This window comes from Babylonia areolata, chromosome 25, assembly GCF_041734735.1.
Source record: "Babylonia areolata isolate BAREFJ2019XMU chromosome 25, ASM4173473v1, whole genome shotgun sequence".
Lineage (NCBI taxonomy): Eukaryota > Metazoa > Mollusca > Gastropoda > Neogastropoda > Buccinidae > Babylonia > Babylonia areolata.
Genome location: NC_134900.1, coordinates 30,810,107 through 30,824,869, shown reverse-complemented (window position 1 = coordinate 30,824,869; position 14,763 = coordinate 30,810,107). Strand labels below are relative to the sequence as shown.

The 14,763-nt window shown below is 42.8% G+C and overlaps 1 protein-coding gene across 1 annotated transcript; it reads left to right on the top strand.

Annotated features, from left to right (window-relative positions):
• The first annotated feature begins 955 nt into the window (after window positions 1–955).
• LOC143299405 (alpha-L-fucosidase-like) lies at window positions 956–14,333 on the top strand. Its single transcript, XM_076612586.1, has 8 exons — window positions 956–1,330; window positions 2,561–2,667; window positions 3,821–3,951; window positions 4,450–4,583; window positions 5,363–5,460; window positions 7,339–7,471; window positions 9,019–9,189; window positions 11,940–14,333. Exons 1-8 carry the CDS (start codon window positions 981–983, stop codon window positions 12,196–12,198), a joined length of 1,383 nt encoding a protein of 460 aa, XP_076468701.1. The 5' UTR covers window positions 956–980; the 3' UTR covers window positions 12,199–14,333.
• Window positions 14,334–14,763: the final 430 nt, after the last annotated feature.

Here is a 14,763-nt window from a genome sequence, read left to right as displayed (position 1 = left end):
GTGGCCTCAGTCTTGATTACTTAATATTATTAGGTCCGCTGTGGCCATGCCCGGTTGAGGCATCCGTATTCTATTTACGGGCGACGGTGGATAGTAAACTGAGACTTTGGGCCATTTTATTATGTGGAGTGATGGCTTATGTGGAATGATTTCCTGGAGGAAGCCAGAGAATCTTAGCGCGCTGGTTCGAATCATGGCTCAGCCGCCCGATATTTTCTCCAGCCCCACTCCAATAGACCTTGAGTGGTGGTCTGGACGCTAGTCATTCGGATGAGACGATAAACCGATGTCCCGTGTGCAGCATGCACTTAGCGCACGTAAAAGAACCCACGGGAACAAAAGTGTTGTTCCTGGCAAAATTCTGTAAAAAACAACAACCCAAAAACAAACCCACTTCGATAGGAAAAACAAATAAAACTGCACGCAGGGGGGGGGGGGGGGGGGGGGGGCGGGGGGGGGGGAGGGGGTGGCGCTGTAGTGTAGCGACGCGCTCACCCTGGGGAGAGCAGCCCGAATTTCACACAGAGAAATGTGTTGTGATAAAATGAAATACAAATACAAACACAAACAGAACATGCAAGGTAACTAGGGGCCCCGACCTAGGGGGGGAGGGGGTGAAGGAGGGGGGAGGAGGGGTCAGATGCCTGACTCTTGATCCTAAACGCTCTGGTCAGCCGGCCTTGGGAGCCAGCCCCAAATGCTGAGAGAGAGAAAAAACAAAACAAAAACTGAGCAGAGATAGTGTAGATATAAACACCCACACCCACACACACCCATACACACCCACACACACACACCCGTTAAAAATGTTTCCCTTCCCCCGCCCATGGGTTATATTTATATATATATAAGGGAAAAAAAGGAAAAAAAAAGGGGGGGTGGGGGGGGGGTCTGTGCCTTCCCTTTTATCAACCGGAAGTTAGCAGGTTACCAATCACGTGATCACCTATCACATGATACAGACTGTAAAGTCAACAAATATGGCGGCAGAAACCGGATGGGGCGTTCTGATTTTACTGACTCTGACAGCCGTGTGTCAGGGGACTCACTACCTTCCGAACTGGAAGTCGATCGATTCCAGACCTCTGCCGAGCTGGTACGACGAGTCCAAACTGGGAATCTTCATCCACTGGGGAGTCTTTTCCGTGCCCAGTTATTCTTCGGAGTGGTTTTGGTGGACCTGGAAAGGTCAGTCCACGCCCGCTGTCCGACAGTTCATGCAGGATAACTACCGACCTGACTTCACCTACGCCGATTTCGCCAAAGAGTTCACTGCAGAGTTCTTCGAAGCGGACGAGTGGGCTAAGCTGTTCGACTCGTCTGGTGCAAAGTGAGGGGAATTTGAACAGGAGTATTCTCAACACATCATCAACACATCAGATTACATCGATCTTATCTATATCTTACCCCTCTCTTACATACCCACACTCTCTGTGAATCACAGAAAATTACATGAAAATCACAGAAGCAAAAGCAAACAAGTGTAGGCATACGTGCATAATGATACATGTACACTGAATGCACACACACACACACACACACACACACACACACACACACACACACACACCACAGATAGATGGATTTTATATAACTTGGTAATCCATAACCTTGGAGATTTCAGCTCAGTACCATTGTGCATACCATGTAATGCTGTATTCACAGGTCAGGCATCTGCTCCCAGTTCCCTCCCATCCCTGTTTTTGTTTGTTTTGTTTTTATGCTTTTCATATGCAGTGTTGTGTGTAAAGATGTGTCGGCATGTTTTGATGCCTTCTTGAAACAGTTAAAATGAAGACCCAGGAGTAAACGTTTATACTATTTTTACATGGTTAACTCTTTCCGGACGAAGGAATGCTCATGCATTCCTACACAAAACGTATTCGGTTTCGGACGAAGGAATGGAATAGCATTCTCCGAAAGTAAATTTCCATCATGCGCTGTACACGTGATTTTGTGATTAGCCAAGCAGAGTGCGCTATTCTGGGTCACTCCACAATCGAACAGTATGATTGGTTAATATGGGATGTGTGGCCTGTCTCGCACACACGCTGACAAAGTCACTGACCGGTTGTCTGCTCACGTGCCAGCCTGTTAGCAAAGCGGCCTCTTCTCGGAATGTTGTGAAGCGAACAAGGCAGTGACGGCAATGTTTTAGGGTTGCCGAAGTACTTGAAATGCTACAAACTGAAGGGTCGGACATTGAAGAGGTGGATGATGACGAAGAAGAAAGCGAATTTAATGCAGAAAGCGAGCATGGGTATGGTGATTCAGGGTGAAAAATTGGCAGTATTTTCTACATATGGCAAAACTGTAAAAATAAGATGAGAAATTTGATTTTTTTTACATGTAATAGCTCAACACATAATAAACCAGTTCTGAAAGTTTCATTTTCTTACACAGTATTTTGTATTTTTTGTAACTTTTTTCCTAACCCTTACAAATGGGCCGTCTGTGGGGGAAAAGCAAGGGAGAAAACTTGTCGTCCCGAGTGAGTTAATATGATTAAAGAATTGATTGTGCTGTTGAGACTAATGCCTTATGAATGGTATTGTTGCAGGTATGTTGTGTTTGTCAGCAAGCACCATGAAGGGTACACCAACTGGCCATCCAAGTATTCCTTCAACTGGAACTCGATGGATGTGGGGCCCAACAGAGATATTGTTGGTGAGTCTGTTGATACACATTGTATTGATAAATGTCATATTTCAGTTGATTTATTCCTGGCAGGATGAAATTTGCACTGAAGCAGTAGATGCAGTGGATGAAGTTTTATGCATGGGAAAATGAAGGAATACACTGTGTTAGTGTATTGCACATTTTTGGCTTGAAAATTAATAGACAATCTATCTTTTATGAAAAAAAAATCAAATGTAGGCATAATATCAATATTAATTTTCTTTCTTTTAATGGTTATAAATCAGCAATAAAAAAATTGAAGAGTGTATGAAAAATGAACATAAAGTTGTGTGTAGAAAATGATAAATGTTTGAATATATATGTCTATGTTATTGAAAAAGTTTATGCCTATATATTGAAAAGCTCAAAGCTGTATCATAACGTGCTCAAAGACAGTGGTACATCCATAATGATGTTTAAAATGAGATGAAAAACTTAAAAATGAAACATTAATGAACATTAAAAATGATTGGAATGTCTTTGTTTTTTGTTGTTGATTTTTGTTAGTAAAATTCTTTATGTTAAACCGAAATGGTTTCACTTTCAGATAAGAAAACTTTGTACACAGATGCCTGAGGACAGTTGTGTTAGACTTAAAGAGCTGGGTGTACTTTTCAATGATTTATGTAGTAACATAACGAAAGATAGTATTATAATATTAATACTTATTAGTTAATCATTATTAAACACATGGTTTGAGAAAAGTAACTCCTTCAGCCTTATGCCATGCTTATATGTTATTATATATATGATTATTTACCAAGGTTCAGCAAAGTAGGGCTGAACTCTTTCACTGTGACAGGTAACTTAAGTTGACTAGATATTTCACCACCATAGATGGCTTTAGTGGACATCAAGGGGTCATGTTGAACGGACCATTTTTTCACTTTGGAACAAAGCTTCACAGCTGCAACCAAATTTCCTGTGCTATGGAAAATTGACTTACTTTTCCCTCTTGACCGAGTTTGAAATGAACAAGTGACATGAACAGAATCATGTGTTACTGAGGGTGAGAGCGTTGAGTTTAAAATGTTTGGCACTGGGTAGTGTTTTTTTTACACAGAAACTTGGCGGCGCAACAGTTAAACAAAAGTTAAATCGAATGTTACTAGATGGTGATGAATAAGTGAATTTTCCACAGGGGAGTTGGCGGATGCGGTGAAGAACCACAGCAGCCTGAGGTTTGGCCTGTACCACTCTCTGTTTGAGTGGTTCCACCCTCTGTATCTTCAGGACAAAGCCAACAACTTCACCACACAGGACTTTGTCTTTGTGAGTCATGGCTGGTTTGTGTCATGGTTTTTGTTTTGTGTTTGTTGACTTTTGAATGATGTATACGTGTTCTTTGTGAGTCATGTCTGTGTAATTGTACGTCTTTGTTTGCATGTAATGTTTGTGTTCTTTGTGAATCGTGTGTCGTCATGGAACATAAATACACTTTTGCACATTATCTCACACTCATGAGCACAGACAGTAACACGCATGTGCGCACTTTTTGACTGAAATAACTGTTCTTTTCAACTCTGTTATATATATATATATGCGTCTGTTTGAGTCTGTGTAGTGTGTTTTCTTTTTGACACCTACTAAATGCTTGTTCTTTCTTATTCTTTGTGAGGCATGTGCTGTGTCTTCATGCTACCCCCCCCCCCCCAACCCCCTCAACCCCCCAAAAAAACAGAAAACAAAAAAAAAAGCTATTTCCAATGTGTCAAAATGTTCATGTGTTGTACAGTAGTTATACGCCTTGTGTCTGGCTCATATTGACAGAAAAAGACGATGCCAGAGTTGTACGAGATCGTCAACAAGTACAAACCCGATGTGGTCTGGTCGGACGGTGATTGGGAGGCACCAGACGTCTACTGGAACTCTACTGTGTTTCTCTCCTGGCTGTATAACGACAGGTGGGAAATAAAGGAGAAAGAATAGGGCATAATGTATAGTATTGTATTGCTCTCTTTGTCATAACAGATTTCTCTGTTTGAAATTCGGGCTGCTCTCCTCAGGGAGAGCACATCGCTACACTGAGAGCGCCACCCACGTTTTGTAATTTTTCTCCTGCCTGTAATTGTATTTGTTTTCCTATCAAAGTGCATTTTTCTACAGAATTTTGTCAGGGACAAGTCTTTTGTTGCTGTGGGTTCTTTTACATGCGCTAAGTGCATGCTGCACACAGTACCTCGGTTTATCATCTCATTCGAATGTCATGGACATATACTAGTATAAGCAGGAATAAAAGAAAAACATTCTTTTAAATGATAACTTGTTAAAATAGAAATTGAAACCATTTGAATCACACAGGGAAAAAAAAAAAAACACCTGCAAAAAACAACTTTGACGTTTGGTGTATAGGCTGCAGGGACAGAAGATGGTTGCTGGAAAAGAGGACACTACATACGAAAACAGGAAGTGAGGATATATATTAAGGGAGACCATTATCCATAGCTATTTTTGATCTCTTTGTTTGGGCGGAGCGGTAATTTGCACAGGGCAGGAATCAGACCCCTGACAGTGTCTGCAACAGTGGGTCATTATGTTGAATTATGTTGAATTAAATGTAATTTTAGGGGAGCAGGGGATGGGGTGGGGGGGGAATCCTCTCTGATTGCATTGATTACCATTTGAAACTTGCCGTGTGTGTGTGTGTGTGTGTGCGTGTGTGTGCGTGTGTGTGTGTGTGCAGTCCTGTGAAGGACAGTGTGGTGACCAATGACCGATGGGGGAGGGGCATTTCCTGTCATCATGGTGGATTCCTCACCTGCTCTGACCGCTACAACCCTGGTCAGTCGTCTTTTTTTTTTCTTTTTTTTTTTTTAATCTTTCAGGCTGTTTGTGTGGTACTCACTTACTGAATCCTCTTTGCTGCGGCTGGAGCATGAGGAGTGGAGTGATGGCCTAGGGGTAGCGCGTTCGCCTAGGAAGCGAGAGAATCTGAGCGCGCTGGTTCGAATCACGGCTCAGCCGCCGATATTTTCTCCCCCTCCACTAGACCTTGAGTGGTGGTCTGGACGCTAGTCATTTGGATGAGATGATAAACCGAGGTCCCGTGTGCAGCATGCACTTAGCGCACGTAAAAGAACCCACGCCAACAAAAGGGTGGTTCCTGGCAAAAATTTGTAGAAAAATCCACTTCGATAGGAAAAACAATTAAAACTGCACGCAGGAAAAAATACAAAAAAATGGGTGGCGCTGTAGTGTAGCGACGCGCTCTCTCTGGGGAGAGCAGCCCGAATTTTACACAGAGAAATCTGTTGTGATAGAAAGAAATACAAATACAAATACAGTACAGATCTTAGCGAGCCAGCTGATTTCGTTTCAGGTCTAGCCTGCTGTTTTCATCTCCACTTCTACAATTTCTTCTCCATGTGCCTAGGGGTTTGCCTACACTTTGATTTCCCTTGTGGTGCCCATCTGCAGGGAGCGTACAGATGTCTGGATCTGTTCATCCCTGGATGTGGCCCAACCACTCCCAGCATCTCTCTTTCACCTCATCCATGATAGTGGAGTGATTATTTATGTACGCTTGTAGTTGACTTCATCAAGTTTTTGTGCCTTATACATATTATTATTAGTAGTAGCAGTTCTTTTTTTATGTATTTATCTATTGTTTATTTACCTTTTTTTTTCATTTTTTTTTTCAAGGCCTGACTAAGCGCGTTGGGTTACGCTGCTGGTCAGGCATCTGCTTGACAGATGTGGTGTAGCGTATATGAATTTGTCCGAAGTGAAGTGACGCCTCCTTGAGCTACTGAAACTGAAACTGAAACCGTCTAGACCTTGAGTGGTGGTCTGGATGCTAGTCATTCGGATGAGACGATAAACCAAGGTCCCGTGTGCAGCATGCACTTAGTGCACGTAAAAGAACCCATGGCAACAAAAGGGTTGTTCTTGGCAGAATTCTGTAGAAAAATCCACTTCGACAGGAAAAACAAATAAAACTGCGCGCGGGGAAAAAAAAAGAAAAAAGGGTGGCGCTGTAGTATAGCGACGTGTTCTCCCTGGGAGAGAGCAGCCCAAATTTTACACAGAGAAATCTGTTGTGAAGAAAAGAAATACAAATACAAATACAAATGATGACGTTGATGTTTGTGCGTCTGCTGATTAAAAAAAATATATATATATATTGGTGACATGCTGTTCCCACTGAGTGTTTCATGTTAAGTGATAGTGAAATTAGATGGCAAAAAAGAAGAAGAAGAAGAAGAAGAAGAAAAGTGGAAGGGGGTAGAGAGGACTAGTACTCAGAGGGGAGAGGGGCAAGGAGGGAGGAAGGGATGGGAAAAGGTGTGACTGTGTGCACGTGAGTCTCTGTGTGCATGCATGCTTGTATGTATATCATATCTGTGCTTGTGTGTGTGTGTGTGTGTGTGTGTGTGTGTGTCCTTCTCTCTCAGATATGCATGTAAAAGCCCACTGGTACATGTATACGTGTGAACGTAGAAGTTGCAGCCCGTGAATGCTGAAGAAGCTGTTCGTGCAATGTCCGCAAGGAATTGTACATTATAAACACATTTCGTTTTGTGAAGTTGTGAATAGCCAGTCTCATTCAGTCATTGCATATTTCGGAGCCTGACATTCATCCTTTCAGCATATAAGTCATATAAATCTCTTCTTTTTTTTTTCTTTTTTTTCAACAAGGACTTGCACAATGATTTGCAGGGGTGAAGCAGAACCGCAAGTTTGAAAATGCCATGACGATTGACAAGTATTCGTGGGGCTTCCGTCGTAACGCTCGCCTGCAAGATTACCTGTCCATGGAGGATTTGATCAGCACCTTTGTCATAACTGTCAGGTATGATGATGGGGGTGGGGGGTGTGAGGGTGGGGGCTGGGGGGGTAATAAGCTTACCTCTTGGTTGGTGTGGGTGAATTGTTTTAACTGGCACTCAAGTCATTTCAAATCAACCCATTTCTCTGCTGTCTGAGGGAAGGCTGGATGCTCTTTCGGTATGAAAACTGTCCCAACCGTCTGGTTATTCTGTGCAAGAAATTGCCTCTTTTCTGTCGCTTTCTTTGTTTCTGACTTTTTTCTGTTGTCTTTTCCTACTTTCTGCCTTGCTGGTCAGTTCACATGTTTTTTGGGTTTTTTTTTCAAGGAGTTGTTCATATTTTTTGTCTCTATCTGGACTGGATAATTGGACACTCTTAACTCTCTCCATACGAACGGCGAAAGAGGCGACGTTAACAGCGTTTCACCCCAATTACCATCATCAAAATATTGCAAGCGGAAGGCTCTTACACTGAAGAGGTGAATGTTGACAAAGAATACCACAATTCTGACGACGGAAGCTAAAGGATGGGTTGTTCAGACACCCACTGGACATCCGAGGGGTCTGTGTAGAGGAGAAGAGAGGACTGGCCGTACTGAGTGAGTTAATGTCTCATGTTGTGATCGGTTTTGCACCAAGAACATGTGAGGTGGGCAATTTTTGGTTTTGTATGCCTGTTGCCATATGTATGATTTTTGAGTTACATAGAATGTTTTTGTTCAGGTTAGTTTATTTAATCCTTTGGTAAAAAAAAAAAAAAAGCTGAATGGTAAATGTCTGAGGCATTTTCTCAGTTTACATGCATGAATAAGACAGTGCTTGTGCCAAATTTTCTTTTCCATGTTTTTTTTTTTTTTTTTCTCCTAAGGAATCAGTAGTTAGTTTTCCAGCCCTGTTCGGTCGTCTGGACGATAATCAACAAAAGGTAAAGATAAAATCCATTTCCTTTCACAGTGCCATTTCACTGTCACTTCTTAATATCCCTGGTCATGGGGGGGGGGGGGGGGGCATTTGAGGCAACAAAGTAGCAGCTGAACTTTCCCTGAATGACACACTGTGGACACTTTCTCGCACCGCAGTACTTTTCACACAGACCTGAAGCCCTAGGTTCAGTTGTGTGTGAAATGTCTCTGGCAAGAAGAACTGAGTTCCCAAACTGACAGTGCATGATTTCAGATCGTTCCTGATCACAAAGCATTTCTTCCTTCCATTCTTGGAAACAGGAAAGGGGAGACCATCCTCTGCAGGCTGCACACCAGAACGTTCTTATCTGAGTGAATGGTCAGCGTCAGTAACATGTTCTAGGTTTTTGCACATGAGTGTGACTGTACTTGTGCCTGATGTTTTTGGCCAGGTGGGTTTTTTTTTGTTTTTTTTTTTTCTCCAAGGTTTTTTTTTTTTTCCAAGTTTTTTAGGTGTTTTTTTTTCCAAGTTTTTTTTTTGTGTGTGCCGTTTTCTACTGGACCAAAATGCACAGTTTTTCAGCCCTGATACCGCCCTGTGTGGTCAGCTGGGCTTTTAAAAGCGAGGAAAAATCAAGTTTCTCCCACTTGTGTGTCATGTGTCACAGCTGTGGCGGCAACATGCTGATGAACGTGGGCCCCACCAAGTACGGCATGATCGCCCCCATCTATCAGGAGCGGCTGACGCAGATGGGTCAGTGGATGAAGGTCAACGGGGAGGCCATCTACAGCTCCCGGCCCTGGACCTATCAGAACGACACGCTCAACTCCGACGTCTGGTCAGTGTCTGGCCCACCGTGATGAATTTATCAGCACTGTTTAGCTCTGGTTGTTCAACTCAAAGGTCTGGTGAATGTTGGGCCAGATGGGATATGTATGAACCATGTGATATATGTTACTTATTAGCATCAGTTGTATGTGGTTGCTCAGCTCCTGATGTCTGGTTAGTGTTTGGCCTTAATTCAGTACACACCCAGTATTGAAAATAGCTGTATATATTTGTATCATTTAGATGTGGCTGCTTGACTCAGACGTCTGGTAAGTTCTAAAACTAAGTGTATAAAATACATTCATATCATTTAGATGTGATAGCTCTTCTTCTTCTTCTGCGTTCGTGGGCTGCAACTCCCACGTTCACTCGTATATAAACGAGTGACCATTTTTACCCCGCCATGTAGGCAGCCATACTCCGCTTTCGGAGGTGTGCATGCTGGGTGTGTTCTTGTTTCCATAACCCACCGAACGCTGACATGGATTACAGGATCTTTTAATGTGCGTATTTGATCTTCTGCTTGTGTATACACACAAAGGGGGTTCAGGCACTGGCAGGTCTGCACATATGTTGACCTGGGAATCAGAAAAATCTCCACCCTTTACCCACCAGGCGCCTTCACCGTGATTCGAACCCGGGACCCTCAGATTGAAAGTCGAACGCTTTAACCATTCAGCTATTACGCCTGTCAATGTGATAGCTCAACTTGGACGTCTGGTAAGTGTTCGGCCCCATGTGATGTTTTTACTATATGGTATATTACTTATTAGTATTATTTCTTTGTGGCTGCTGAACTTTGGCAATGTTTGGCCAAAAGTAATTACACACCCAGTGTTGAAACCAGCGGTAAATATTAGTATTGTATGTATATGTGGTTGCTCAACACCAGTGTGCAGGAGAAGTTTGGCCAGACACAATTGCACACCCAGCATTGAAAGTAGCTGCAATTAGAGCTGTGATTTGTTAGTAGTATGGTTTCAATACTGCGTATGTAATCATATCTTGTCAAACTTTTACTGCAGTGTCAGAATTCAGCAACCACAACTATCTGTTATCTGTGTACATTAAAAAAAAAGAAATAGTATTTACTTATGGTCACTCATTTCTGCTCTGTGGTATCAGTTTTTTATCAATAATATTTTCATCCAGTTATTAAATTGTACAAAGAACAGAAACATATACTGTAGTAATGGTTTTGCAGGATATGTTAACACACCCGGCATTGGAAGTAGCTGCAATTTGAGCAACAAATCATTAGCATTATCTATATGATGGTGCACTGGAGGCTAAGGGTAGGGTCAGGTAGTTGGGAGGTGTAGACCTGTGGCTGAAGCATTTCTGCAGTTTGCTGGAAGCCCTGGTGGCCGGTGTGGCAGTGTGGCGATGACAGGACCTGAGGGCCAAGTGAGCTGGGAAGCACCAGCTGCTCACATGCCCCACGCTTAGGGTCCATCACCTGACAAAACAAGATGCCCTTCCTGCAGACAAGTCGGCCAGCACATTGGTCTGCCAGTTGGACCTGAAGGCTGGCTTGGCTGGCCAGGTGGACAGGACTGGCCCAGTGGTGGGGTCAGCTTGTTGAAGCCTGCACAGCTCTCCTGGAGACAGCCTGGGCAGCAGGGACTGAGGGCAAGAGGAAGGTGTGTTGTTGGCAGCAGGTATGACATGGGGCTTTCCCTTGGTTGTGTGGCACTTTTCTGTCTTTGGCCTTTCCTTGTCAAGGACTCCCTCATGTACTGCTGCTTGTGGTGACAGCGGTCCTCAGTGTGATCAGACCTTTGACACCAGAGGCAGCAATGACGGTCGGGGGGGTCCCGGTCTGCAGCACAGCTGAGGTGAAGTGTAGGTCCTGGTGGTCATGGCAGGTGTCCTGGCACAGAGGGCTGCTGCTGGTGTCTCAGACTGATGACCTCAGTAGCAAGTGCTGCCAGCTGAGCTTGTTAGCAGGCATCAGTGGTGTCAAGGTTAATGTCTGCAGGGCTGGAGTCATCAGCGCTGTCCTCCCACTTCCATCGCTGGGCCTCCTTCATTATCTTGGAGGTGAGGTGGTGTCTGGGTGGACTTGGTTGAAACATCTGATATGTCACCCGAGTGCAGCTGACTGAAGACCTCTGATGAAGATGTTGAGGAGCATGGTTGCTGGCACGGACAGCATCCCATCTTCAGCCTGGTTCACCTTGAACCAGAGATATCGAAGATGGGATACCCTCTCCTTGTTGTGTTCCTGCCTGGTGAAGGCAGCAGCAATGGCTGTGGTGTCCTGCTCTCCCCAATTTTCTTTCAGTATATGGAAGATTTGGGCTGGGGTGTCCACTTCTAATGCCAGCAGCTTGATGGTGAGTCAGACCGGTGAGTCTGACGGATAAAGGCTGAGATCAGCCAGAGGGTGGCTGCCACGTCATTTAAAAGCTGTAGATGAAGTATGTCTGGTCTCCTGGATGAAGTTGTTGACTTGTTGTCTCTGCTGGTATCCTGATCAGAGAACTTAGGAATTTGAGCAGGAAGTCAGGTGGGTCCATTTCGATGGGTGATGATACTTCTGGGTGGACTTGGTAATCTGTTGCACTGTCTTCTTCTTCAGATTGAATGCTTCTTACTTGCACAGTGATCTTGCTTGCAGCACCAAATTATTTAATGGCATACCAGGGGCTCCGTTTGTTCTTGATTTTAAGTCATCTGTTACCGTAGTTGTATTTTGGGGTAGGCATTTAGCTGTACAGACAAATAATGGCATCCCTCTCCCTTCCCACCCCCCAGGTACACGATGAAGCAGAGCGGGGGCAGCACAACAGTTTATGCCATCACTCTGAAGTGGCCTTCAGGCAGCAGTCTGACCCTGGGAGCCCCCGCCCCAGGCACCACCACTGTCGTCACTCTGCTGGGTTACCCAGGCAACCTGGACTACCAGAAGTCCGGCGGGACGCAGGGGATGGTCATCACCCTGCCAATCATGGACTTCAGCCGCCTGCCCTGCCAGTGGGCCTGGACCTTCAAGATGACCAGCATCCAGAACTGACCAGCAGATTTCTTTTTTTTTTTTCTTCTTCTTCTTCTCTTCCATCCTGTGTTGTACGGTATGAGCCATCAGGTATTTCTCTGCTTTTGAAAAGATGTTTGGAATTTTAGAGTCAAGATTTTTTTTTTTTTCAATTAAAGAAAATAAACAGTTGTGCTTTGTGATTTCAGAATGCCTGTGATCAATGTTTATGTATGTTGTCATAATAGAAATCTACATATATTATTTATGTTATTGTGAACAAGAATAAACAACAGTTTCCATGCCTGTAATGTTTTTTTTTTTTTTAATCCATGTGTGTGTGTGTGGAAAAATCTGTCATCATCATTCTTGAAACGAGAAGAAAAAAAATGTTTTATCTCAGACAGAACAGCTGCTGGTTGGTTGGTAAAGGTTCTCCAATTCTGTCATACAGACTGTAGAAAGTTTCCTTTGCTCAGAACGGAAACTTTGAAGTTCCTTGTACATTTTGGTGGTCTCTCACCAGCTTTCTGGGCAAAACTGATACAGGGCAGTCTTGGTTTGGACAGGCTGTGAGTGCATCTAGTTCACAGATGCATTACAGTTGCCTGGCTGCTAGTTCCGTACTGTATTTGTATTTCGTTTTTTATCACAACTGATTTCTCTGTGTGAAATTCAGGCTGCTCTCCCCAAGGAGAGCGCGTTGCTACATTACAGCGCCACCCTTTTTTCTTTTTTTTAAAAAATATTTTAACCTGCGTGCAGTTTTTATTTGTTTTTCCTATTGAAGTGGATTTTTCTAGAGAATTTTGCCAGGAACAACCCTTTTGTTGCCGTAGGTTCTTTTATGTGCGCTAAGTGCATGCTGCACACGGGACCTCGGTTTATCGGCTCATCCGAATGAATTGAAAACGTGTCAATTTTACTTTAAAAAAATATGTGTTCACAACATATATCGTGACTCTTTAATCGGTTTGATTATAATGGATGTGCAATAAAAGGGGGATTATCCTCTATTACATTGTAAAAGGGGTTTTTGGTTGGTTTTCTTGTTTGGCTGATGATCTTTCTGCAGCTGCTTGCATTTGTTTTTTTTGTTGTTTTTTTTATTAAAAAGAAATCTTTCTTTCATTAATAAAGCTTTGTCTTCATATGCGTTTGATCAAAATGGTTTTATTGAATTAATACGTATGCATTCCAGGTTTTTTTTTCAAGTATTGGTGATAGGAACTTATAAAAGTGGAGAGTGTGTACCCAATGGGAACATTTTGTATGGGGGTTGTGTTTATCGCTCACAAACTATCAGAAAGCATGCCGTATTTCTTTACTGGATTTATATTTCTCCTTCTTAATGGTTTATTGTCTGTTCACTGCAAGGTGATTTCGACATGAAAGCAGTCGTTTATTTCAGCAGAAAGATACACACTCTCACATTGGGTGTGGAGAGTGAGTGAGGGATTGGATGGGGGGAGAGGGTATGTTGGGTTTTTTTTTTTTTGTTTTTTTTTTTTTTTGAGACATGACATGGTTGTTGATTGTTGTTAGAAATATGAGTTATGTGTATTGTGTTTTCATTAATACAGACAAGCCGCATGCAGCAAAATAAGGCCAAATGAATACGCTTAATAGCCAAAAAAAAGCGTAAGACGAGACAGAGCGTAAACCTGACAAGATGGCGTGGAGAGCCTTGGCCAACGGAATTATTCAGCGTTTATAGCTTTTAGAGGCGTTCGATTGGCTGAGAGCGGACCGGGCCAAGACTGCTCGTCTTTTCACTGTTAGCCGCGCGAAATTTGGCCAAGCAGAGCAAACCGATAGGCCTAGTTTGCATCAGTTTGACATGGCAAGTATATGAAACACCAAACATGGAATATAATACAAACTCCTCCTTTTGCTCTGATTGTGATATGTTTTACATGTGTATGTGAGATTGCTGAGCGTCGTCAGGCTCTCAGTTGTCACTCGTTGCACAAATTTATGATACTGATAAACAATAAAAATGGATAAAAGGATTACTTGTGCTTCCAAAGAATTACCAGTCCGCACAAATATATCGTCTTTGTGGAAATAAGATATCCTGCTGAAAGCAGCTTGAGTTCTTTAAAGGTTTTATTCATGCTTTATTGTTGTTCGCTGATTTGGAATCTTTAATAAAGATTGTAGTTTGATATGAATCATTCTTGCCTTTTTTTTTTGTGGGTGGGTGTGTGTGTGTGTGTGTTTGTGCTGATTCATGTTTTGTATGACTTACTTACTGTCATTATTAACGATGTCTGTATGTCCATCATAATGAAAAATGGGAATAAAGATGTTTGAAAAAAGAAAAGTTTGACATCATTTTTTGTCATTTTTTCTATCTTTTTATTTTATTTTATTTTTTTTAACGCAGAAAAACTACTACTCTAAAAATATGGAGGGACAAATCCTGAGAGATTCTATTTTCTACAGTCAGAGTTCACAAAAAGTTCAGGACCAGCTGGGAACTTGTACAGTTTTTCGTGGGGGCGAGGTGAAATGATGCTGAATTTTCGGCTGGTGTTGGAGGTGGTGCTGTTTTTGCTGGTAATGATGAGGGGTTGTCCCTGCTAAAAATATGTATCAAAT